General features: G+C 36.7%; 2 protein-coding genes across 2 annotated transcripts in view; one reads left to right on the forward strand and one right to left on the reverse strand.

The window, feature by feature from the left end:
- The window catches only part of LOC128016368 (rho GTPase-activating protein 10), a 49,268-nt gene extending 34,173 nt beyond the window's left edge, over positions 1–15,095 (forward strand). Inside the window, exons 19-23 of the mRNA XM_052600848.1 lie at positions 1,278–1,416; positions 5,902–6,061; positions 10,429–10,524; positions 12,848–12,939; positions 13,879–15,095. Coding sequence (XP_052456808.1) covers positions 1,278–1,416; positions 5,902–6,061; positions 10,429–10,524; positions 12,848–12,939; positions 13,879–13,967 — 576 coding nt within the window. The 3' untranslated portion in view covers positions 13,968–15,095. The remainder of the gene's footprint in view (positions 1–1,277; positions 1,417–5,901; positions 6,062–10,428; positions 10,525–12,847; positions 12,940–13,878) is intronic.
- Positions 15,096–20,333: 5,238 nt separating this feature from the next.
- The window catches only part of LOC128016377 (mineralocorticoid receptor), a 65,723-nt gene continuing 60,463 nt past the window's right edge, over positions 20,334–25,593 (reverse strand). The window contains exons 8-9 of the mRNA XM_052600857.1: positions 25,159–25,316; positions 20,334–23,954 (exon numbers count right to left, since the gene is read on the reverse strand). Of these exons, the coding sequence (XP_052456817.1) occupies positions 23,799–23,954; positions 25,159–25,316 (314 nt within the window). The 3' untranslated portion in view covers positions 20,334–23,798. The remainder of the gene's footprint in view (positions 23,955–25,158; positions 25,317–25,593) is intronic.

The raw sequence follows: 25,593 nt of genomic DNA on the forward strand, positions 1-25,593 counted from the left end.
CTCTTTTATTTCTTTTCCTTGACAAGAAATGTGTTTATTAAGACACAGAACCTATGTATCTCTTTACAACCACAACAAACAGGAGACTTTTCAGACATGCACTTCAACTTCCAACGAGTGCGGAAAAGGTACAGGCGCTAAATGAGCTTCAGCAGCACTGTCTGATGAGAAGTTGTTAGGATATATGTCAGTAAAACGTAGAAAAGCAAACTTTCCTGTCCTGTCAGCCGTTTTACTGTGCTCAAGGCACACACTCTTCACCTGTACGCAAATATATCACTTAATCATAAATAAAGCAAGAAACACAAGAAACTATCAGTATACAACGTCATCAGTTAAGTTGTGAAATTACCAAAAAGTTTGATTAAAGCTGCAAAACTGTGTATGCATGTATATATGTGTCACATTTAAGAACGTCTCTTAAATGCATGAACTAAAATATTCTGCAGTCCGAGATCAGAATATAAGGCACAAGCTGAAATGTAATTTATTTTTTTTTGTAATTTAATGCACAAGTAAATATGATCACAGTGCACTTGTACTAAAAACATGCATTCATTTTTCAATAATCTGTGAAGTATGAAAATGAAATAATATTCAGGTGCATTTAATAACAAATTTTACATTCTGGCATATACGTGCTGTTGACTTCCATTCCGCCCCTTTTCACATTCTTGCACATGGGGATTCAAAATAGAACTTTTTTTTAACAGTTCAATTTAGGTATGACATAAATGTTGTAATTAATTTATTTTGACAACTAATAGAATGTTATACATTCACTATTTACTTTTTTTTTTAGAGTTTATTGATTATATAAAATTCAGTAAAGGTTGACAAAACTTTGAAATATGTAGATATCTGCATGTCTCATTCATGAATATGCAATGATGGAGAACAAGCTTTTGGGGGTGTTGAGATACAAAAATCAAGTTGACTGAGCAATAAAGCTATAGTGAGCCACTTTATTAAAATACCTGGAGGAATAATACAAAAATTGTCATATTCACTCAGTATTACTTAATCTAATTTACAACTCAATCTCAATTACAATTAAGTACAAGTTAATTGTATTTAGTTGTGTTTTAGACACTAAAACAGTCCAATACAGCACAACCAGAATCTTTATTTGTTTTTACCACCACACATTTGCTCTTGCATAAATAATCATCATTTCTCCGCATGCATCGACTCTAAACAGACTGTTGACTTTGATTTATACACACTCACATATTGCAGTCTAGCCAGCAAATCCCACTAACTTCTTGTTCTTTTAGATATTCGGGCATGCTCCGAGCAGCTCTCCATCTTTAGAAACTACACACCTCTTCGCTTCAACCAGACAGTCCAAGAGGCTCAGCCGGCAGAACCGCCCGCTGGCTGTATACAACCCGCAGGTGCTGGATATTCAAACAGGTATGAGAGACTAATCAGCCTTAATCACAGTAAGCTCAAGCAAAACACCACAAGGAAGTATAGTTATCACATATGTCTGCTATGAAATGCATAATATACTGGTGCTGGTCATATAATTAGAATATCAACAAAAAGTTGATTTATTTCACTAATTCCATTCAAAGAGTGAAACATGTATATTATATTTATTCATTACACACAGGCTGATATATTTCAATTGTTTATTTCTTTTCATTTTGATGATGATAACTGACAAGGAAAATCCCAAATTCAGTATGTCAGAAAATAAGAATATTATTTAAGACCAATACAAAGAATGGATTTTTAGAAATCTTGGCCAACTAAAAAGTATGAACATGAAAATGAGCATGTACAGCACTCAATACTTATGGCATGGAGTCGATCCGTCTGTGGCACTGTTCAGGTGTTATGAGAGCCCAGGTTGCTCTGACAGTGGCCTTCAGCCCTTCTTCATTGTTGGGTCTGGCATATCGCATTTTCCTCTTCACAGTACCTCATAGATTTTCTATGGGGTTAAGGTCAGGCGAGTTTGCTGGCCAATAAAGAACAGGGATACCATGGTCCTTAAACCAGGTACTGGTAGCTTTGGCATTCTGTGCAGGTGCCAAGTCCTGTTGGAAAATGAAATCTGCATCTCCATAAAGTTGGTCAGCAGCAGGAAGCATGAAGTGCTCTAAAACTTCCTGGTATACGGGTGCATTGACCTTGGACCTCAGAAAACACAGTGGACCAACAACAGCAGATCATATGGCACCGCAAACCATCACTGACTTTGCAAACTTTACACTGGACCTCAAGAAACGTGGATTGTGTGCCTCTCTACCCTGATTTCCAAAGGAAATGCAAAATTTACTTTGATCAGAGAACATAACTTTGGACCACTCAGAAGCAGCCCAATCCTTTTTGTCTTTAGACACATCTGACGCTGACTGTTGTTCAAGAGTGGCTTGACACAAGGAATGCGACAGCTGAAACCCATGTCTTGCATACGTGTGCGTAGTGGTTCTTGAAGCACTGACTCCAGCTGCAGTCCACTCTTTTTGAAACTCCCCCACATTTTTTAATGGGTTTTGTTTCACAATCCTCTCCAGTGTGCGTTTATCCCTATTGCTTGTACACTTCTTTTTTTTTTTTTCACCACATCTTTTCCTTCCATTCACCTCTCTATTAATGTGCTTGCACACAGAGCTCTGAACATATAACATATAATATACAAGTTCACTTTTTGAATGGAATTACTGAAATCAACTTTTTTGATGATATTCTAATTATATGACCAGCACCTGTAGAGCCTGTATCTGCATAATATAGGGACAAATAAAGATAAGCAGACCCACATAGACTTTCATATGCATGGCACCAAAATGACACAAAATACTGAAGAAGAAAAAAGTCTGCAGATTCCGTCTGAACCTGAAGATACAATATATAATATATAACCTGTTAGGCTACCACTTTTCCTTTAATATTAAAGATGTGCAGCAGTTCATAGATGGAAATGTTCAGTTGGATAATCGTAATGGTATAATCAAATGTTTTACAGTGCAATCTATTTGCAGTTTATTCCCATGTGGAGTTTGACTGTTTGTCTCAGTGAGGGTTCATGACTATGTAAGACTACTGCACACTGAGCAATCAGATGTGAGGTTCTGCTAAAACATGCTGATTGCCCATTGTCACTCTGTTACAGGATGTAGTTTGCCAGTCCATATTTAGGTGGATAACTGATGCCTTAGTGACCCTAACTGCTTAGAAATGTGTCTCCCATTGTTAAATTCTATATTTGGGTTTGATACACCACCCAACAGCATTGATTTCAGACTTCTCATCAATGCAGGATTATCCTTTTGTTTTAGAAAAATGATTTTTTTTTTTTTTTTAAGTACAGAACAAAGCAGACCATATCTCAAGTTTCACTTTTCAGTTAAACAGTTAGGAGTTTTTATTTATTTATTTATTTATTTTATTTTTTTATATAACTTGTTCTTCTTCTCTACAGCTGTGAAGGTGTACTCAAATAGTATTATATTTTTCACAAAATGAATTAGCACATTGTTGCCAAGCTCTCCAATAAGTGTATGGGGTTTGAAAATGCTGCAGTTTTCAGAGTCAGACTAACCACACTTTTCCACACAAGATAGTAAACACTGGTTATTTGTTTAGTAGAAATCTCTCTGCTTTGGGATGTTAATATAGAAAGGAGATGTAGCCACTGCCTACATAAACACACTAAGGGCCCTATCATACACCTAGCGCAAGGAGTTGCACAAGTGTTTTTGCTAGTTTCAGCACGACGCAGTTCTCATTTTCCCATCCTGCACTGCATTGTTTAAATAGCAAATGCATTCGCACCCATTTGTGCGCCCATGGGTGTGCTGTTCTAAAAAAAGAGGTGTGTTCTGGAGCATCGTTGGCGCGTTGCTATTTTGAGGAACTGAAAATAGACTGCGCCATAGACCAACTCGAACCTGGTCTAATGTCATTGACGCAATATTTGTTTTTTTGTATTATTTAAAGAGCGCATTAGTAGAAAATGCTCCTCTCCACAATGCACGTTCACTAGGCTTATTACACACAGGGATGCACAGCAGTACAAAAACATGCCAAATATAAAAAAATGTAAGGATTCCAGTGTAAATTAATATTATTGTGTAGACTACATACATGCAATGACTATCTGTTATGACATTTTTATATCAGAATTGATCGCACATGAGCAGATCCCTTTGCTCTCTGGAGACGTGTTCAGTTTGTGTGCCTTCAAATTCCACCATTTAAATAGTGAATCCGCCATGGCACGAGCGCAACTAACTCTTAAAGGGAATGGGAAATGAGACTCTGATTGGTTTATTGCACGTAATGGCCAAAAACACACCTATTACTCGTTAAGAGAATAGAGACAACCCTTTTAGACCATGTGCCGGGAGTGCCAACCTTTTTCCCCAACATTATACTACCAAAAGTGTATTCGGAAACACTTGCACTTAGATTGTTAGAATGTGGCCCTAAGGTGGAAAACTGTACATTTGTATATTTATAATGGATAAATGAAATCAGTATTTTCAGGTTTAATGGACCTCTGTGCATTTTAGTTTTGTGCAGGATATGTGAAACTTTGGGTAAAAAGTATGGCCACCCTTAATGCAATCACATTTAGAAATGTATATTTCATTTATATTGGTAAAATACGAGGATATAGGACAGAACAGGATATAATTAGTTTTTGTTGTTAGAACACTGTAAGTGTTTATATGACCTCTTACACATTGTTTAAAGTCCCCTGAAGTGCCTTGAAACATATAGAGCAGCCCCACCCCCGTTTTAAAATAGCCAATAGAGTTTGGTTTATATCTGCTTAGGCCAGAGCCGTTGAGCTCGGTAAAGCCACATTTGACAGCTACAATCTAATAAATGACCCCCTAGATTCAATATGATACTCTTAGTAAAACAAAATAGTGGTCATAATCATGCTGAGGCTGTGTAGTTGTAAAAGTTTTTTATATATGCTGACTCACGCAAATGATCTATTCCGTGCGGTCACGTCTCTAGAACGGAGCCAAAGTCTGGATCAGACTGTGTACGCTGCTGCGGTCAACATGAAGCCAGACCTCATTTGCCCCAATCGAAAGCATATTTACACTGTTTGAATCGTTCCCTATCGCCTACATTGTGCACTAGAGGCCATTCACTGTACAGAAAAAACTACTCTGTGAAAAAGTGACTGATCTCAGCAGGTCTTCAGCGTCTATCTGTACTTCTTATTCTAGAGAGCATTTGATTGGTCAGAAGATTTGATGATAAGATGAAGTACAATGTGACGTCACACAAAAAAAAAAAAAAAAAAAAAAAAACGTGATGAACTGCAAGCTTTAAATGCTTATATCTTCTAAATGTGTCATTGTTTTGGTGCACACTGCCTTATTGATAACCTTCAGACTAACATATTGATACTAACACCCAAATAACTTTAATTTTGATTTCATGGGCAAGTGTAAACATTTTGTTTTAATGTATATAACAGCAGTCAATTTGCAACACAAGAGTGTTAAAACCAATAACAAATAAAACATGTCTATTAATTTCTACAAAGGCATGAAAAATGAAAGGTAAGGAAAAGAAATCTAAATATCACTTCATCATGATGACAGTATGGTATGATGACAAAAAAAGAATCAGTAAAAATGTTTTAATAGGGTCATAAAGTAATACAGAGTTTTTAGTTTTCCCCGACCACATACAGTATACTCTACTACCGGACACATGCACACAGAACTACCAAGCTCATTTCTATGAGTATTCGTAAGTAGTCTGAATCAATGTCAAGAATGTTTGTGGTTCTCTCTCTCTCTCTCTCTGTCTGTCTGTATTTTTCATTCCTGTATTGTCTTTTGTGCAGTATGTGTTTTTTTTTTTTTTTTTTTAACCATTCTTTGTTTCTTGCTGCTTGTTTTCTTGCTCTGACAGTCTCTCCATCCTCTGAAAGTCCAGCCCTGGTTAATGATGAGACATCAGTGGGCAGCAGTGAGTCGGTCTCCTCCCAGTCATCGAACGCCTCTGGAACGCCCCCTGAGAAATCTAAAAATCATCACCCCACCATTAGCACATCCCTGCCAGAGAGCACTGGGTATGTAGCAAAGACTCTCCTGTCTCCAAAATAATGTCATAATATGCATTGCTCATGTTTTGCATGTATAATAATAAAAAAAAAAAACTATATAGTAATAAAAAAAAAGCTAAAATATATAATAGTATGTAAATAATACTAAAATAACACTGCTCAGAAAAAAGCAACGACAGGAAGGTGTATTGTTTTAATCCATTCTACATTTTTATCTGTTTAAAATAATAATTTGGTAAGAATTTGATTGCAGAAAACTACCACAAAGCCCGATCTGTATTGAAGCTAAAGGCCTGGCCATCACTTCAGCTCTACCTTATTAGTGTGTGTGTGTGTGTGTGTGTGTGTGTGTTGGTATTTTGTTCTGTTTCTGATCTCAAGCCTGTGCTTGTCAACCTGAGTTAGTTCTTGGGCTGAGAGTCTTATGCGGTGCCAGTGTTATTTGCCCGAGGTTTTGCCTCTGGTTTCTCAGCTCCTTCACAGCCCTTTCTTCGATGCTGAGAGTTTGTCTGGGGCTTTTGTGTTGAATCCTAATAGAGACCCACAACATTCTGCAGAGTCACCTGGAAATAAACTTTGTGTCCACACATCTGTTCACTGTTTCTACCAGTTCACTCCAAATTTGGATAGATTTTGTTCTCACTAATTTCCATAACAAAAACCACCACTGGATCCTGCACCCCCTTCATCGCTCTATTACCCATTCACTTTCCCATTTCCCCCTTATTCTTACTCCTTTAGCACATGCTGCTTTCTCTTCTTGGCCTGGAGTCCTGTGCTCTTGTCTTATGTAACCCTCTGCTTCTCTCCCTGGCATTTCCCACTCTCTGCCATCAGAGGAAGTGACTTCCTGTGTGCCTGTAAATCCTGCATGCTGTTTTTTCCAAAGGACAGGTGGCCATGGCCCTACCATATAAACACTATCGACACAGAGAGATGTTTGCCTTGTTTGCCCTTCTACGGGGTGCTGTCACATACAGAGTTACTACTGTCCATATGTCATGAGGTTGTCACCTGATTATCTGCAAATCTCTCTTCCTCTGGCCTTGAAGCAGGAGAGCAAAGATCATAGGGTTTGCTGAACTAGATATCGAGTCAGGATGTTGGATGTTGACAGGTGATGATCACTGTGCAACATTCATTGTATTGTTTCTTTAATCCATCATATCCATAACTGGCATAATTTGGAAAATTGTTATCCCTAGATTAATCTGCATTTGCATACAGGTGCAAATATCATGGAAAAGTTATTTTATTTTTTGTAATTTAATTAAAAAATAAAAAGCAAACTTTCTTATAATCTAGATTCATTGCACACAAACTGAAATATTTCAAGAGTTTTTTTTTTTTTTTTGGTTTTAATTCTGTTGGTTATGACTTACAGTTTAGGGCTTGATTAGTTTGATTAATTTTGAGTATAAATACTGGGTACCTCTTGGGATAGTTTAGAACATGCAACCACAATTATGGGAAAGACTACTGACTTTACAGTTGTCCAGAAGATGATAATTGAAACCCTCCACAAGGAGTGTAAGGCACAGAAGGTCGTTGCTGAAAGAGCTGGCTGTTCGCAGAGTGCTGTATCAAAATATATTCATAGAAAGTTGACTGGAAGGAAAAAGTGTGGCAGGAAAAGGTGCACAAGCAACAGGAATGACCACAGCCTTGGAAAATTATCAGCAAAGCTAATTCAGGAACTTGGGAGAGCTTCACAAGGAGTGTACTGAAGCCGGAGTCAGCACAACAAGAGTCACCATGCTCAGACGTCTTCAGGAAAAGGGCTATAGCTTTCACAATCCTAGAACCAAGCCACTCCTGAACCAGAAAAAAATGTCAGAAGCATTTCACCTGGGGTAAGGAGAAAAAGAACTGGACTGTTGCTCAGTGGTCCAAAGTCCTCTTTTCAGATGAAAATAAATGTAGCATTTCATTTGGAAATCAAAGTCTGGAGTCTGGAGGAAGACTGGACAAATACACACACACACACACACACACACACAAACATATATATATATATAATTATTATTATTATTATTTATTTATTTTTAATTATGTGTGTGTGTGTGTGTTACAACTATGTAATTTATAATATTATTATTATTTTTAAATACATATATTAATCATAATATAATATTATAATTATAATATTATAATTAGAGCTGTCAAACGATTACATTTATAAGTGTAACTATATACATGATATGCCGAGTAATTCAATTAATTAATCCCAAGTCAGTTTTGGCTGAGAAATTACCCATCAAAAGAAGTCGTTATTGTTTAGAAATATTTTTGATATGAAGAAAAAATGATTTGATACTCTAAATATAAAACTAAGTGCTATAGGTGGCTGCGAGTCATCATATTAATAATTGAGTCATTCAGTCATTCCCTCTATTAGTTCGTTTAAATGTCTGAAGCAAGTGACTCGTGGAGTGGATCACTGAAGCATTGCAATCCTGTGCCTAGTTGTATTTTTAATTGTTCAAAGTGAATACAGTTTTCTTGGCTTGGCTTAGTGTTAACTGTAAAAGCATTTTGGGGGGGCGAAACTATTTTTGTGTTGGTTGCCAGGGCAACCATATTGAATTTATCTTTTTTTTCCCCACTTCATTTCTTTAGAGTTTGATGGTTCCGATAAGAAAGTGTAAACACTTTTTTTATTTTTTTTCTGGAGCAACTCATTGCCCTGGTGACATATGATGTTTGATCTAATTCTATTAGCATAACCTTGATTTGAAATTTGTGTGAGCGTGAACGTTGTGTATCGAACGGCGTGTGTGGTGTATTAGCTGGGACTCGCGCGGCTGGTGTGCGGTGTGTGTATAGCTGGTGGGAGCTTAATGAGTGGATTTGCTGCACTGCAGCGCTGCTGGAGTCTCATGCTGATGTGCAGCAGCTGAGGACTCACAGACCCACTGCAGAGTCATAAATCACTGCATCTCTCTCTCTCTCTCTCTCTCTCTCTCTCTCTCTCTCTCTCTACACATACTATAAATATACATCTTTCTCTCTCCTTCTCTTTTTCTCTGTCTCTCCTGCTGGTCTACACTTCTCCTCATTTGCCCCTGTGCTGCCACTATTCCTGCTCCTGTAAGTCCTTCGCTCCCCTCACCTTCAGCACACACACATTTCTCTCAAGTCTTCATTCCCTTGAGTTTCCAAATCTAATTAAGAGGATGGCTTTGTTTGAACTGTTATCCACAGTTTTCTTGGCATGTTACTGAATGCCATTGAGCATTTATTGCATAATGTATAATATATAACTAAGAAAATCAAAGTGGAAATTATAAGTACATAAGTTCAAAAGTGTATTTTTTCTTCCTCTTTTTTTCCCTGATATCTAATGCAAGGACACATTCCATTTTTCAGAAGTGACTAAAGAGGTTTATAATGTTGCAGAAATGTATATAAATAAATATATGATGATCTTTTGAACAAGAAAAATCACGAAGAATCACGAAAAATGCTTTGCATTCACAGGGATGAATAAAACTTTAAAATAAAATAGAACAAAGTTATTTTGAATTGTAACAGTAAATTCAAGACTTATGTATTTTAATTGTATATATAAATATAAAATATCCATCTATTTGGGTTACCTAGTTTTAAGAATGAGATTTACTTATAATGCAAATGTGCTTTAAATATACTGTACACTAAGCAGGTTTATATATTTATCATAAATAAATCCAGTTAATTGAATCTTGATTTTAACTGATTCAATTACTGATAATGACTGATTTAGACTGATTCTAAGGAATATAAATACATATGATTTGAAAATATTCTATTAATAAATTGATGCAAATACTTGTTCATGGTATGATTCATTTTTATGAGTGGCAGTATTATCATTTATTGTTGACTTCCACAGTTCATCTCCTGCATTGCCTGATCCTGTTATCGGCTTTTTTGATCTAAAGTGCTCATTTGCATTATTTGAGTTTTCTAAATGCTTAAGATCCTAAGGGATGTTGGGCAGTATTCCTCATTACCTTCACTTCTCTCTCTGTATCTGAGATTGTGAGACTGTCTGAGCAGCACAGCCTCTCTAAGAGGAATAATGATGAAGGGGTTTGTGTGTGAGGAATGCTGCAGATTGTGTCTGTTTTTTACCTCTTCTTTGTCATCTCTGACTTTCAGCTGTTTGTTTATGCTGTATTTATGAGTTTGATGTTCAAAAAGTTGCATAAAAGCTTAAAAATATGCGATTTGTAGAATGCAACAAAGTGTATGAGTCCAAACATGGGTCATTACCTAAGCTGCATTTATTTTTTATTTTTTTCCACTTACCAACAGTATTTCTAGAATTGACTTCTTTTACCTTGAGGATAGTACAGTATAAATACTTTGTTGCATTTTGTGTCCTGCAGGATATGTACTGCCACAGCTTCATGGATGAATTCTGCCTCAATTACACCGGAGAAACCTGGATCTGCAGGAACTGAGAAGAATAAACCTGAGGAAAGGTAAGATGTAAACACTCTTGTCCCTGTATAACATGCATTATACGCGTATGCACACCACCTTTAGCATGTAATTAATTTGTTCCAATCTGTTAGTTTAAGCGAGTTTGGCTGGTTTTGGCTTTCCCGCAAACACTCTTTCACCGTCTCATTGATTCTTTAACTCGCACTCGAAGTATAACTTAAGCTCTCAGCTTCAGGTTATTAACTCAATCTCACATGCATTCACTCACTCGCAAAGTCTTCATCTGTCATTGTTTAGCCTCCGACTCGCACACTTTTTCTTCCATTCTACACACCACCTGAGCTCAACTCAGCTCTCTCTCTCTCTGCCATCTCTCTCTCTCTCTCTTTGCCATCTCTACCACACACACACACACACACACACACACACACACACACACACACACACACACACACACACAGATTTTGTCTCTGTCTCACACTTTCCAGGCAGGGGCCATTGCAATGATCTATAGTTCTGATCCAGACACAAAGATGCATTAACTTTTGATTCTATAAAATGAGCGATGACCAGTGGCAGGTGATCAGACTCATTCAATTTAAAGTCTTTCAATCTGTTAAAAAGCTGTTGGCAAAAAATGACTGACCTTTGGGAATGACGTCTTTTCTTATGTTGCAGTTGTAAAGAGCACATTTTCGTTAGAACTCCTGAAGTAGCTTTCTGGGTGTCTGCCTGGGTCGTGTATTAACTTTAGGACCCCTTGATATGAAGCCGTATATAAAGCATTCAGCAGACTGTCAGCTGTTGAATGGTGTTGAGTATCAGTGCAGAGAGTCTAGAGTACATTGATGCTATATCCTCAAGATCCACACACTGCTTCTGTTAAATTCACATGAATTAATTAAATCTTTGAGAAGTCATTGAAATTAACGATTAAAGTTTAAAGATTTTTATAAATTTTGAAGTCTGTAAAATTCTAAAGCTCAAAAGTTCAGTACCAAGCGATATATTTTATTTAACAGAATTAGCCTACAAAAAATGACCCGTTTGGACTACATCCCTCTAGTTCCTGCAGTAATGACGTCACTAAAACAGTTTTTTGACTAACCTCCGCCCACATGAATACACAAAAAATGGGGCGTGGTCTTGATTCGCTCCGACGGAGAAGAGGAAGAGTTGCGTTTGTGTTTGTCGCCATGTCGTCGAAACGCTGTTATTTTCATCTCGGAGTCCAATCATCTTTGTCTGGGCTTCCCAGGGATGCTGTACTTGGAGATTAATGATTACAATTTATGTTTGATTCGGTTCCCGAAAATTATAATCCACTTGTAAAACTATGTGCAGCACATTTTGCTGAGGACAGCTTTCTCAATCAGTTTGCTGCCAGATTCGCACAAAGATTATTCTTGAAAGATGGAGCAGTTCCCTCTTTGTCTGGAGAAGGCGTTGTTTATGGGCCACAACCACTAAGTGTATTTTATTAAGTTGGTGTAGCAACAATGAGTTGTACAGAATAATTAACTCAAATGATATATAGGGAATTTGAATAATTAATCAGGAATATGATTAATATATATATCTCACATGACAGTTACAATAAATTTTATTGATTATGAAAAATAGCAATTATTGTGATATCTCTTACTGTAAATTACTGCAAATCAAACAGTGGTTTGTCCAGCAAACGGCCGTAAGATTGAACTATCAATTTTCAATAAAGTTATTGCTTCTTATAATTCAAGGAAAAATATTCTCTGGCCATGAAAGCAGTGCTGTAGCAGCGCTGGATCTTGCGCGTGAGCGTGGTATTTGAAAGGTTCAACAAACAATGTTACAGAATTCGTCTTCCTTGTGTGGAGAGGCGAATAGTTGAATAAACTTAGTAAAGAAAAGAAAACAAAACAACGAAAATGAAAGCTTCCGGAGGAGCCATAAAACCATTTTTTTTTTTTTTAGAACAATAGAATCTGGGTTTTGTACGATTATTTAAATATGTATGCAGAGAATATGAATGTATGTGGATGAGTCATGGAAAAAAGCCAGTGAATGTATTGGTCACAAAGGCTGGAAATGGATTTGCACTTTGCAAACGTACACCAAAATCTACTCGAGAGGAACTTTGAGTAATAATTGACAGGATACGCCTGGATCCTGTCGAAGCTTACTTGAAAATGTATCTCTTTTTTGAAACATGTCTACTCTTTGATGGCTATCTTCTATTTGCTCTGGAATTTTTACGGATAGACGCTAATCACTTTGACTGCTTTCATTGATAACTTCCACTGAATCCACTTTACAGCTAGATGGAAAGTCGCTTCCGAATAGTGAGAGGCCCACTAACTGATTGCCTCCATTTTTCAGTGTCACCCTCATGAAAGCAAAGGCTGTGTACCCCTGTGAGGCTGAACACGATTCCGAACTCTCTTTCCAGGTTGGCGCAATCTTCCATGACGGTGAGTGTTAACGTTATCACTGCCACAGGCACTCACCCGAATCCACAGACATATTGGATTTGGCTGGTCCTACAAGCTCAAATATAAATAAATAAATCTGATCTTATATCTGCATAGGTGGAGGGAGGAAAGTGGGGCAGGGGTGTAAGATCCCCTAAAATCAATTCACAAAGAATGAGACAGAGATAGAATAACATAAGGAAATGAGGGACCATTATTAGAGACAAAGCCTTTCAGAACTCTTGCTGATTTGACTTACAGTAAAAATGATTTTGAGCCAATCAATTTAACGTAATATGGAAATTTTATTTTTCATCGGGGTGTTCCAATGCATTACATTTGTTGAAATGACAGGTTGTCCTCTCAATGTAACTCCTTGTACAGACATGCAAGCCTGCACACGTTATCAATCGCTGGATCAGAATTTCTGTGCCATTCCTGGCTTATGTCTAATACATTGTTCTGCATCCTCAGTATGCAGTGATAATTAACATTCACCGCTATTAATATCTTCAGTATAGACATAAACCCTAACATAAGTAATTCCTCAATGTTGCTCTTCCATTAAATCATCACTGCTCTCCTCTAAAAAAAAAAAATAATACAATAAAATTACTTTCCACCTGTTATTCGCTAATCTCACACCTCTTATGTTTGCTTGTTAAACACTTTGGCTAATTTAATAATTCTTTTATTTCTGTTCAACACATCTTGAACCCATTCTGCTTCTTTTCTCTGAAAATGAACACAGAAAATTGACTTCATTGGGGATTAGTTTTTAACACTTTCCTAATTCATACCCATTGTGGTGTAATTTACATTCATCAGCCATGTTAATTATCCACATAAGGATGAGGAATTCTTGCTTGTCTGAAATGCAGTGTGACAGAAGAGCTGCAGTAAGACTTTTACCTGTGTGTCCGTGGTTTTGCTCTGCAGTGACACTCTCCAGGGAGCCCGGATGGCTGGAGGGTGTGCTGGAGGGAAAGCGAGGACTCATCCCTGAAAACTATGTGCAGATACTGTAACTCCGAAAAGAACTATCCTCACACTTCTTTTTATATTCATGGTATCCATGGTATCAGCGGCTCTTTCACAGTGGCACTGCCTGTCGTTCCTCCTCCTTCACCACACTTAAGACATTGAGAGCGAATATATATGCTGTATCCAAAAACACAGATGTTTCTAGCACAAGAATTAAGTTCAAGTGTAAGCTAAAATATGCTGTATACATACAAGAAACTGCACATTTTTACAGTTTGGAAATGTAAATATGTGTGGGAAAATATGCATCCGTCATTGTGACTTTTTTGTCCTCTTTTTTTGTGTTTTGTTCGTGTTTTTAAATCACATGCCTCGCAATTTTACCCAAGTAGTTTAAGTTGTTTAGCATTAGTACCCTCAATACTCAAAGATGTATTGAGAATCTTTGAATTACAGATTATCAAGTTGCATTTAATTGAGCATGTGATGATTCATAATAGTAAACATGAGGAAGCGTGCAACAATATGACAGTGCAGTGAACATTGTCAATTTGGAGAAAAAGTTGTGTGTCTTGGTTCATTGGAATGTTAGATCGCTTAGAAATGTAGTGCTTGTCAGTTATTGATATTGAAATTGAGTATGCAATTTATTTATGTTTTGCATTGATTGAAACTGATGCAGTGCCTTAAATTTATTACACATGGCATGTGAGAGGCTGTTCAGTAATTCGAACGGAGCAGTTTTTTTTGTTTTTTTTTGCTACTCTGTATATAGGTTTTAATGTTGTGTTGGAGAACAGAGACAGATGAATAAAAAGTAGCCCATACAAAGACATAACATTTTATATTGCCAAGTCTTACATCTGTGTTGTATACATACGTTTTGCACAAAAATAATTCTAAGTCACGAGTTTTCCCTCTTTAAGCGATTAAAAGTTAACCAAATTCTTAAAAAAATGGCAGACTTCACTGATGTTTAATGAGCACGTTTTCATTTTTCTAAGAGCTCTTGTTCCACAGGTTCATATTTGTGACTGAGCGTTTCTGCGGTTATTTAAGACAGTGATTTATGACCTCCGCAAATGTCTTGCCGTTGTTTAAGTTTTTTTTTTTTTTTTTGATGCTGAACCTCTTGTTGATCAATGTTAAATAAATAAAGTATTTTATTCTTACATCTTGCTTTTCATTTTTATTTATATGCCAAACTAAATGTCTATAATTAATGGAAGCCATATGCTGTAGGGCTCTGTAGACACCCTAATGTGCTTACTGGGAAATACTAAAACTACAACATTTGTGATATGAGGGTTGTTTAATGAAAAATTTTATAAGATTGTGTGTCATTTTCTTAATGTCAATTAGCTTAATTGTGTGGTTGTGCTCCCATCAAGGTCAAAACGAGACTATTCCTTAAGGCTTCTGCTGAAGAACTTCAGCTTGTCTGATAAATTCAAAACTGCATTACCAGGTTAGATTAACCCCTATACAATAGCCACTTTCACACATGAAACCCGTTAAATTGCTGGCTATCTTTAGCAATGGCTTTCCGTTATATATCCGTATAATTGCATTCATACATCCACACCAAAATGCCATTTAAAAACTCGCTGATGCCATTTTCTAGAAATCCATACAAAAAACAAGCTCTTTTATTTAAGGTTCGTTATTTTTTCATTACCACATTAATTTTAGTTTTTGTTCCATTTAATGACATTTCTTTCCACATTGTAAACAACAATGTTTTTTGACTCCTGAATTACATTCTTTAGAGCTTTGTGATTGACTCAAACTAAGCATTTTGATGGTTTATTGTAATTTTATTGCCTGGACACACATTTTGTTACTGCCACCTGTCATCAAGTGAGAATTTCTAATAATATTCACAAATTTCTGTTGTATGTAAATGATCTGTTATCTATTGCATACATTGCATTTAGAGCATACTTGCCTATTCTTTCCCACACATTTCTAGCCCTGGAGCTGATCTGCAACTTTTCCATTGAACTTCTCCCCCTTTAAGTGGATTAAATCTTAATTTCCTAGCAGATTTGGACTGCCTCCTCATATACTGGACTTGAACTGGAGCACACGGCAGTTTAGGTCCTTGCCATACACTGGATTGAGTGCTTAAAAACTATCGATTTGCATTAAAATAGACCATTTTGTTGGACCCACAGTGCACGGTTAGCACACACTGCATTTGGAGCAACTGGGTCTGGTTTAGATTATTTCCTGTTTTGTGTTCCTGTTTCCTTTCATGACCCCATTATACACATGAAATGCGCCCATTTCTTGCAGCATGACTGCAGATTGTTCAACTATGCTTAAAGGGATTTTCGTGGTTCATGATCCCGTCAACATAAAACGTCATTCGCAACCCATTTTACTTCAGTAATGTGATATATTTCTAAGTTAATTAAAGGGATAGTTTAACCAAAAATAAAATGCTGTTCCAAATCTGTGCTGACTATAGAGCACAAAAGATATTTTGACTGTGTCTGTGTTTTGCTCATACAAGGAAACTCAGTGAGGTCTAAAACAGCAGTGGACCCAATTAACTTTGAATGTATGCAAAAAAAAACAAAAAAACAGCAAAATATTTCAAAAGATCTTATTTTGTGTTCCCCAGAAGAAAATCAAATAGGTTTGGAGCTGGGTGAGGGTGATAAAATAAACTGGTGCATGTTCGAGGACATGCTGGTCATATTTGCAAAAATTCATGGGGAAATGAATGGGGAAATACTGAAATCTCAAAGTCTGGTGACCTATTAAGCTCGTATTTAAAGATTATTTCAAATCAACAATAAAATGTGCCATGATCTGTCTGATAAATATAGTTTATTGTGCTCAAACAGCATTAAAAAGTGTTTATTTTAGGTTAATTTAGCACGAGTTGAGACCAGAGCTTCTAACTGCTAGTGCAGTGGAGCGATGACTTTTTAATTTTGTTTAATTAAACATCATCTTTTGTCGGGTATGTTTACGTGTACTAATTCTCACCAACTGGAATGAACCCAGTCAGATTTGAGATTTGGAACACTGTTTATATGAACCCCCAATTCTGATTCACATATCCATTTACACGTGCATATCTAAAAGAAAAGCGGCATTTGTGTCCGAAGAGCTTTTTAGCAAATATCCACGTGTAAACATCACGGTGCTGTGCATGTGTGCAAAGACATTTTGAATATGATTAAGAAAATAGTCGGATTCAAGCTTTTAAAAACATTCATTCAGACTGAGCTCAGATGGACTAGATAGACTGAGGTGTTTATTTACTTGAATGCTTTACAGTCTGATTATAAACTCATTATTTAAGTGCATGTAAATGTAGCTCTTAAGAAATATATCATAATACTGAATTAAAATGAGTTACATTTTGTTTTCGGCTGAACCCTCCCTTTACTGAAAAAATGACTTTGAGAACTGATTAAATTCTGAAAAGTGGGGTCTTTATGCCAGAGGGGAGGGATCAAAAAAAAAATTGCTAGCATCATCCAAAAACAAAAAGAAAGGTCATAATACAGAGGTGGAGGAAGCTATAGAATTTTCACAAAAGATTACCCAACTCAATTTATGTGTTTAACATCAAATGCTCGCTCAAAATAAAAACAGGAATGCATAAATAGTAAACAGGGTAACTTCTTGAATTTAGATTTCTTGACAACTGAAATAAGTCACCGCCTCTGTCCAATTAGCTTCCAAAGCACCTCAAGACTTCATCACAGATATCACACTTCAGTGCACTGTACACATCATTAGCGTGCAAATGTCTGTGTTCGACTGCCACGTATTACATAATTATCGCGACATGGCAGGGTCACAGACTTTCAATAACTAATAGAGCAGATGATAGGACGAGACATGGGAGCGGGCTCAAAATAGGCAACGTGTCGAAAAAGCCGGGTGCTTACATAATCAAATGAGCCCGAGCTAATGAGATGGGCAAACTCAGCCTCCCACCATCCCTGTCCGCTTCATCTCACTTTCTCGCCCTCTGGCTTTCTTTTCTCTCCCTCTGTGTTTCCCTTTCACTTCTGTTTCCTTGGATGCAGTAGAACCACAAAGTTCCAGTAAGGTTTTTTTTTTTTTTTTTTTTTTTTGCTTTCTTTCTTTCTCTCTCTCTCTCGCTCTCTCTCTCTCGCTCTCTCCGTGGTCTTGATTTAAGATCAAATCACTGTTTGCACCATGCTTCCTGGCCTGAAAGAGTGAGATGGCACAATGTAGCACTGCATCTGATCTCAGTTGAAGATGCTGCTGTGTACTTTTATCCGCCAAACAGTTTTCATTTCGTTTTCTCCCGTGCTCTCTGTTTGCAGTCGGCATGTCCCTCCTCCTTGTTTTGTACAGTACAGTGAAGATCCTAGACTTTCTTTGTGCACCTTAAGACAAGACACCACAGTCAAAAGCCCTGCATTTTTTTACTGCATCTGTCAATTTTTAGATAATTATGTGTTGCTTCGGGCTAGTTGGAACATTTTATTCCTAAATTATAGTGATCTGTTGTTGTTATTTCTGGCTGATGAATTGTCTTGATTTATAAAATGATAAAAAAAAAAAAGAATCCCAAAATCTACTGTGTAAAAAAAAAAAAAAAAAAAACTTTTAATCTAATATGTAAAATAAACCTGTCTTTATGCAATGTACAGATTTCTGTTCTGAAAATGAATGCAAATTAGTGCATATATAATTAGATAATAAAAAATGTGTAATACAATAAAAATAAAAAAAAATAAAAACTAAATGCAATTCTTAATGTAATAAATTCACTGGGGAAGTATGGTCATTTTATTTTTTTACCTTATTCACCTAGGTGCCATAAGAATACTCACTTCATGCTGCGGATATGTATGAAATATAATCTAACTGTCATGTATTATATCTCGGATGAATGAGACGGAAGGTGGGACAGTGGAAAACAAAACAGAAAAGGATTGAGTGTCTGCGAGCGGAGAATCTGGGGCACAGAAGCCGCCATGTGTGAAGCCACAGCCCTGAAATCTGCCTGATCCAATAGATTCTGTTTATCTGGCAGGACTACACTGGCAGGACTACACAGCTTGCGCTATTGGCAATCTGGGAGAGATTCGGAGTGGGCTGCGGATTTGCGCAAAAGAGCAAAAGTAATACTGTCTACTCTCACAGTCTGGCAAACAAGCACATTTTTTTTAGCTCTGCTCCTAACGAGGTTAATGGCGAATTGTCTCTCTCGGGACGTGGAGGTGTTACATTGTAAAAGCTTATGTTCTTTGTCAGAACATCTCACTCTCTCGTGCTGTTTTCCGAGGATTTTTCCGTCACTGATGAGACTTGCTGTTTTCTTCACATATTACCATAATCACTTACTTCCTCATTCATGCTCATTTCCCCTGGAGAAATATAATTTGCTAAAACTTAAATCTGCCAGAGGTTTGAATTATGACTTTGTCACTCAAACTTACTCTTTTTTTCTTTTAATGTGCGTCTCTCTCTCTTTCTCTCTCTCTCTCTGGTTTCCACTGGGCTTTGCCACATACTGTATAATTTTTTTTTCTCTTTTTTTACCCTCATCCATTCCTGTTCTTCCTACTGCTACTGTTTCTTTCCACTCAGATGTCTGCAACATCCAATGATCCAATTCACTGTCTCCCTACTGTTATCCATTACAGTTCACCCCTAAATCTGTAAAACACCTACAGTATGAGCAGTAACACTTAAAAATAAGGTGCATTTTATTGACATGCAGGTATAGGTTGGGTATAATGAATAAACAAACTTACATTTATTAATCTAGTGTAAAGACCACATTAAATAAATAAAAAATCACCTCCTCTTGCTTCTAAACGCTTATTGTGAACAATTCATCCATGCATGCATTTATCTTTTCTCCTATTGCTCTTTCATTCATCTGATAATTAATAATCAGAACTTGATAATCGACTTCTATCTGGTGACACAGGCTGAACTTTAGTCCGTGTGTCCCTGCAAACTCACGTTCATATCTTCCTCCGTCAACCCAGAAACCAATGGATAGAACTTCCAGCACTCTTTTTTTTCAGTCAGTAATATAGAAAAATAGATGTGGTATATATATCAGTGGGAGTTGCATGTCACAAAAGCAATACAAGAGTGTGTACTTTGTGAACTGCCTTTAAGTTCACCTGGAACAGATCAAATTCGCACAAATATATTAAGAGAAAGAAGAAAAAGGAAACCGCACATTTCATCACTACATTCAAATACACCTAATGTAATTGAAATACTTAACTCTATGAACATTAGTAGATGTTCTCCAGCCAAAAATCAGATACGTTTGTGTCGTATACATTGTGATTTACAGCCGAAGTAACAACAATTCAAACAACAGTTCTTTTTTTTTTCTTCTTTTTTAATGAGTTGTCTTTAGCATCAAAAGAAAGAGTGCACAGTAATTCATTGTTAAGAGGTTTATTGGAATCCCTTGATGTTTCTGCAAACACAGTTATGGCAAACTCTGCATCAGGATATACAGTTTAGAGGAACTAGTTGCATCTGTCTTTTGCTCATCTCGTATATTTCTGAGGAGATTTGCTAACAAGTATTGTACAAAGAGCTGATCTTTAAAAAAGGGAAAAATCTAAATATGAACAAAAAGTGCTCTTTTGTCACAAAATAGATATGGCTTTGTCACTTTAAACGACATAGAGCACACAGATTCAGATTTATGAATATGGTAGTTTAGTTACTAAAATAAAATAAAATAAAAATAGCTGTGTGTTTTCACTAATAAGCTGTATTTTATTCTGATTCAACATACTGGTTACCTTGATCATGCTTTGCCCTCATTTTGCACAAAGGTGCTGCCTGTTGGTAATGTGATTTGTACAAATGCATAGTTTTACATGTTATTGGACTCCCCAAAAACACATCAAAAAAGTCATGTGCAGACTGTCAAAGCTAAAGTAACAAGCAACTCAGAAGCGTGGATCCAAACCAACAATATTTTAAACTTTATCATTTGGTGATGGAGAAACAAGCATTGCAATCTATTCTTAAGTTGCTGCTGGACATCTGAATTCATATCAGACTGTTCAGGTTCAAGTTTGCTCCCTGCCCTAGTTCTTTATTTAGATTTTCTTACATAAAGGTTGTATTTGTTTTATAATGTTTAAAAAATTACATTTTTCATATTCTTTATAAACAACAACAACAATAATAATAGTAATATAGAGCGTTGTTGGGTCACAACAACTTGTGACTTTTTTTAAGAGTGCAAAACTTAAAAAATTCAGAGTGAATGTTTTATATATATAATATGTTTGGCAACCACAAATACTTTTCCTTTTTGAATAATATAGCTACCCTCTGATGAGAGCACTGCATTGTGTTTTTTTTGTTAGATTTGTAGATGAAGCGAAGAGTAAAACACAAAAACATACAGTTGGTTCACATTACTACAGATCATTGTGACAAGTTTTAAGTGACATTCGGGGAGTTAACAAGTCTCTCTTGCTGTGAAAAGCAGATCTAAATGAAATGCATACCCATCATGCTCTGGATTCTGATCGACTAAGGGCAGTCAGGGATATATGTGAACTTCATCCCAGCCTCTGACAAATATTTAATATAGAAATCTTCCATACAACGCAACATCATAATTCACTGATTTATTTACAATAGATACTGTAAAATGGTAACTTTGGAGAAAAAAGGCACACGTTTCCCTTCTTAAATACACTGTAAACATCTTTGCAAAAAGCATGCATAAACATTTCACTTTACAAAAGATCTCATATCTTCTTTATAGACAAACTACTAATATATCGAGTCCAGCAAAATAGAATCTCTCAAAAATACTGCACATACATCCTATGAACCTTTTAACATTTATTCTCATTTATATATCTGTGCATTTAAAAAAGGGAAAGATTGAAAAAAAAAGAGAGAGAGAGAGACTACTGTAAATACCTTTGCAACATTAGTTTTAGGTCTATCCAAAACTTTCAACGTACAGTGTATTGACAGGTCGGTGAAATGGCTTATGCCCGGATACCACAGATTGATTTGATTGTTCATATTTAAATGATTAGAATTATGAATTTTGTCCTCCAACATTTTTTTTTTCTACATCAAAAAGGCAAACATCAAAAGTTCTCCGACCTTTCCAGTTCACAAATGTCCCAACCTGACCCCCAAAGCACATTACATAACCAACACAATAGCCAAACACCTAATATCCCAATTATCACATTATTGTGTCTGTGCAAATCGAAACCAGCCAATAGGATCATTCGGATCCTATCAGAGAAAACCAACAATGGCCTCTCAAAAATCATTCAGCTTTCCTGTGCCTTTAAGAAAAACAAAAACACATGCACACATACGCACGGAACACACTCAAACCTTCATTGTCCTCTTGACTTGCATTCGAGAACTAGCGCTACGTACCTCTTTTGATTCAATCAGTAGCACAGTGGGGTTATAAAACATGAAACAGTGGTCCAAATTCCTTTTTTTAAGAAACCGTTCACTCAAGTACTCTCAAGTCAACTGGTATTTCCCCCAAATAGCCAGGTTTTAATTGCAAGGTGGTTTAAATCAAAAACTTCCTATGTACAAGGTTTGAAAAAAACTCTTAAAAGCAACTATTATAATCATATGATACACGTATATTGTGTTTGAGCAGATTACTGTTGTTATTAGTCTGCGTAACCCCGTCTCTTTCTTACAGTAGACTATTATGTGGACTATAGCTGTTATTGTTGTTTACTAATATGAAAGCTGTATGCTTCAAAAAAGCTGAACTGTTTTCCCATACGGTATCTTAACTGTACATGTGCTGCTACTGAAAATCACCTACTATTTATGTTAAGAAAACAGAAGCACCTTGTTAGAAAATGGCTTCTAGCTGGATTGATTCTTGAAAACACAAAAACTTCACGATCATATAAAATGCGTTTCTTTTCTGCCGTTTTTCTTTACGTCAAAAGGGAGCCGGTTTAGTAACAGCTTGGGTATGATTTACTAAATTTGCTACAGTCCGGGCTCGCACACAAAATGTGGCATGTGTGTCTGGATGAGCTCTTTTGTTTTCTCAGGAAAGCCATAATATTTGTTGTATTGCAGAGTTGCAGGTTTTTTTTTTTTTTTATATATATATATTTTTGGAGCTGCCATTTTTCAGCTTATCAATCGTCAGGCCATCACAGCACTGCATCTCACTATGTAAACACTTCAAGTCATCAAAATACACGTCTATGCCATATTTAAAGATAGATTTTAAATTGATTCTTTCTACAATTACTTCCGTGCACCAATTAGTCACAAATTAGCTATATTTATCATATTGTAGCCCTTAATATATCTTATTTCCTCTTTGCAACCCCCCTAATTTAATCAACTTTTCATGAAAGTGATCCAGGACATACTTCTGTCTCGATCAGCAATGAAAAGAAGTTTTATTACTGAATCTTGCCTGTGATTTTATGAGTGCCAGATTGTAGGATAGTTGCATACAAATGCTCAATGCCGTTTACTGGCAGACTGACAGGTCTGGGAGTCAAAGATATGTCTAGTATGTGGGACCATATTTCTGTGTGTGTCATGTATTCACATGTGACTATAGCTTTACCAAAGAATATGGCTTCATATCCACACAGAACACTGTCAGCATTGTCTTTGGGGTTAAGGAACGCACTGTCACATGAAGTATGAGTTCTCCTCTGTTGGCCGGGTACAGAGATCGCTCTTTGCCTTTCCTCACTACACAAGCCTTATATGGCTTTAAACCAAGCCTCTTGTTACGCCTTGCTTTGTGCATAGCGGGCTTGCTCTTTTTCGCTCTCTCGAGGGCTGGGTGTCCTCTGCGTTTCCCCTCATTTGATCCTTCATTTTTCCCTCCTTTTGTGAGCTTTCAGTCATTTCTTATGAAAGAAGAGGGTGTGTGTTAGGCCCGATTCCACCTTTGGTATCTGGTCGCTGATAATTTCCACCAACATCTCGGGGAACTCGACCTTCAGAGCCTGGGATTCGCGGAAAGTATAGAAACAAAAGTCCAACAGGCTCCCCACGAGCTGTAAAGAGAGAGACTTCTGTCAAGGGAACTGTTAGATTTAATTCAAACTGACAGTGCTGATCATTACAGAGATGCTCTGGTGAAACATGAGTCTGGGTAAACATGTATTGATGAATTAGCAAAGAGAAGAGCGCAGAGCAGCCGAACTCATTTATGGATGAGCCGTCTCACTGACCAAAGCGGAAAAGCTTTTAGGCCGAACTTGAACTTGTTTTTCTTCATCTCTTACAAATTAATAAATCAACACTGCTGTCAAGTGTACTTCACCCTCAAGTGCAGTTCATAAACATATTTTCCAGGGCTTTTGTATGCCATTAAACAAAAAGTGATGAGCAATGAACTGAGGCTCTAATCGCTCAGTGGCAGTTTTTTCATTTGAATGCACACTTGATATTATAACGCTGTAATAATCTACAGCTCTAATTATTTTAACATCCATTGATTTTGAATATTAAATGATTTAAAAAAAATATATATATATATCAGCTCTGATATTTGTTTTTAGACAAATATTTGAGCTACATGATTTAAACCAGAACACATTTAGGTCTGTTGGTGTTAAATTTTTTAGTCAGAAAAGTGCTTGCACTTATTACAGATACTATAGAAATAAAGCAGAGGATTTCTACTATTAAATTAATCAAATTAATGAATTTAGCAGATGCTTTTATCCAAAGTGACTTACAGTGCATTCAGAGTAAAACATTTTACTTAACATGTATTCCGTGGGAATCGAACCCACAACCTTTTGCGCTGCTTATGCAATGCTCCACCACTGAGCCACAGGAACAATATCAGTTATATATACTATATGAAACTAATTCTGAACTCCTGTTACTCCTGCCCCTGTTATTTATATCAAAAGGATATCCAGGGACCCCAAGGGTGTTAACTTAACTTAGATATTATATATGTTTAGTAGTTGGCTTGCTTAGATGGGGACACAATTTCTGGCAATATTCTTGACTTGACTGCACAGACACTATTGTAAGAGAACTATAGAGTAGAAGCATGTCTTACAAGACAGGGATTAGTTTAGCAAAGTATACAGTACTTAGAATATCTACTGTAGGTGTATATGTGTGCCTCTTGATTTCCAAGAGACCTGTGAACTGAATGAACACTCTCCGGAAAATCAGAGCAGAACTGTATCTGTCTTTGATCTTTCAACTGAGGTCGATAACGGCAATGTTTCGACTTACTTCATGCATTGTGTCCAAAAGCTTGGTGAGCTGGAAAAAACGCTGCCACGTCTGGCCGGAATTGTTAGTGGCTCTCCCAACTGATCTGCGGAGCTCTTTGATGTAATTGACCCGCATCTCCTCAAACGCCCCTTGATTCTTCAGACCATCTTTGGGCACTGTCAACAAAAAAAAAAAGATGTCACTTTGTTCCAGTAGCTAGTACTAGTAGTCTATCTATGTCTGTCTGTTTATTCATTCTTCCATCGAATCTGTCTGCCTCACAGTCTAACTTCTGAGGTGATTAATGTGCCCTTGTGTAAAGGTATTCAGGATTAACTCAATCAAAGGACTGCAAACTACATTCACTTTTGGCAGATGAGAGAGAAAATCTCATTCAGGTTGAAGAGAGTAATTCTCTCCTACCCTGTAGGACAAGTGCACTCTTGGCCTACA

The sequence above is a fragment of the Carassius gibelio genome, chromosome A1 (genome assembly GCF_023724105.1).
Source record: "Carassius gibelio isolate Cgi1373 ecotype wild population from Czech Republic chromosome A1, carGib1.2-hapl.c, whole genome shotgun sequence".
In the NCBI taxonomy this organism is placed as follows: Eukaryota; Metazoa; Chordata; class Actinopteri; order Cypriniformes; family Cyprinidae; genus Carassius; species Carassius gibelio.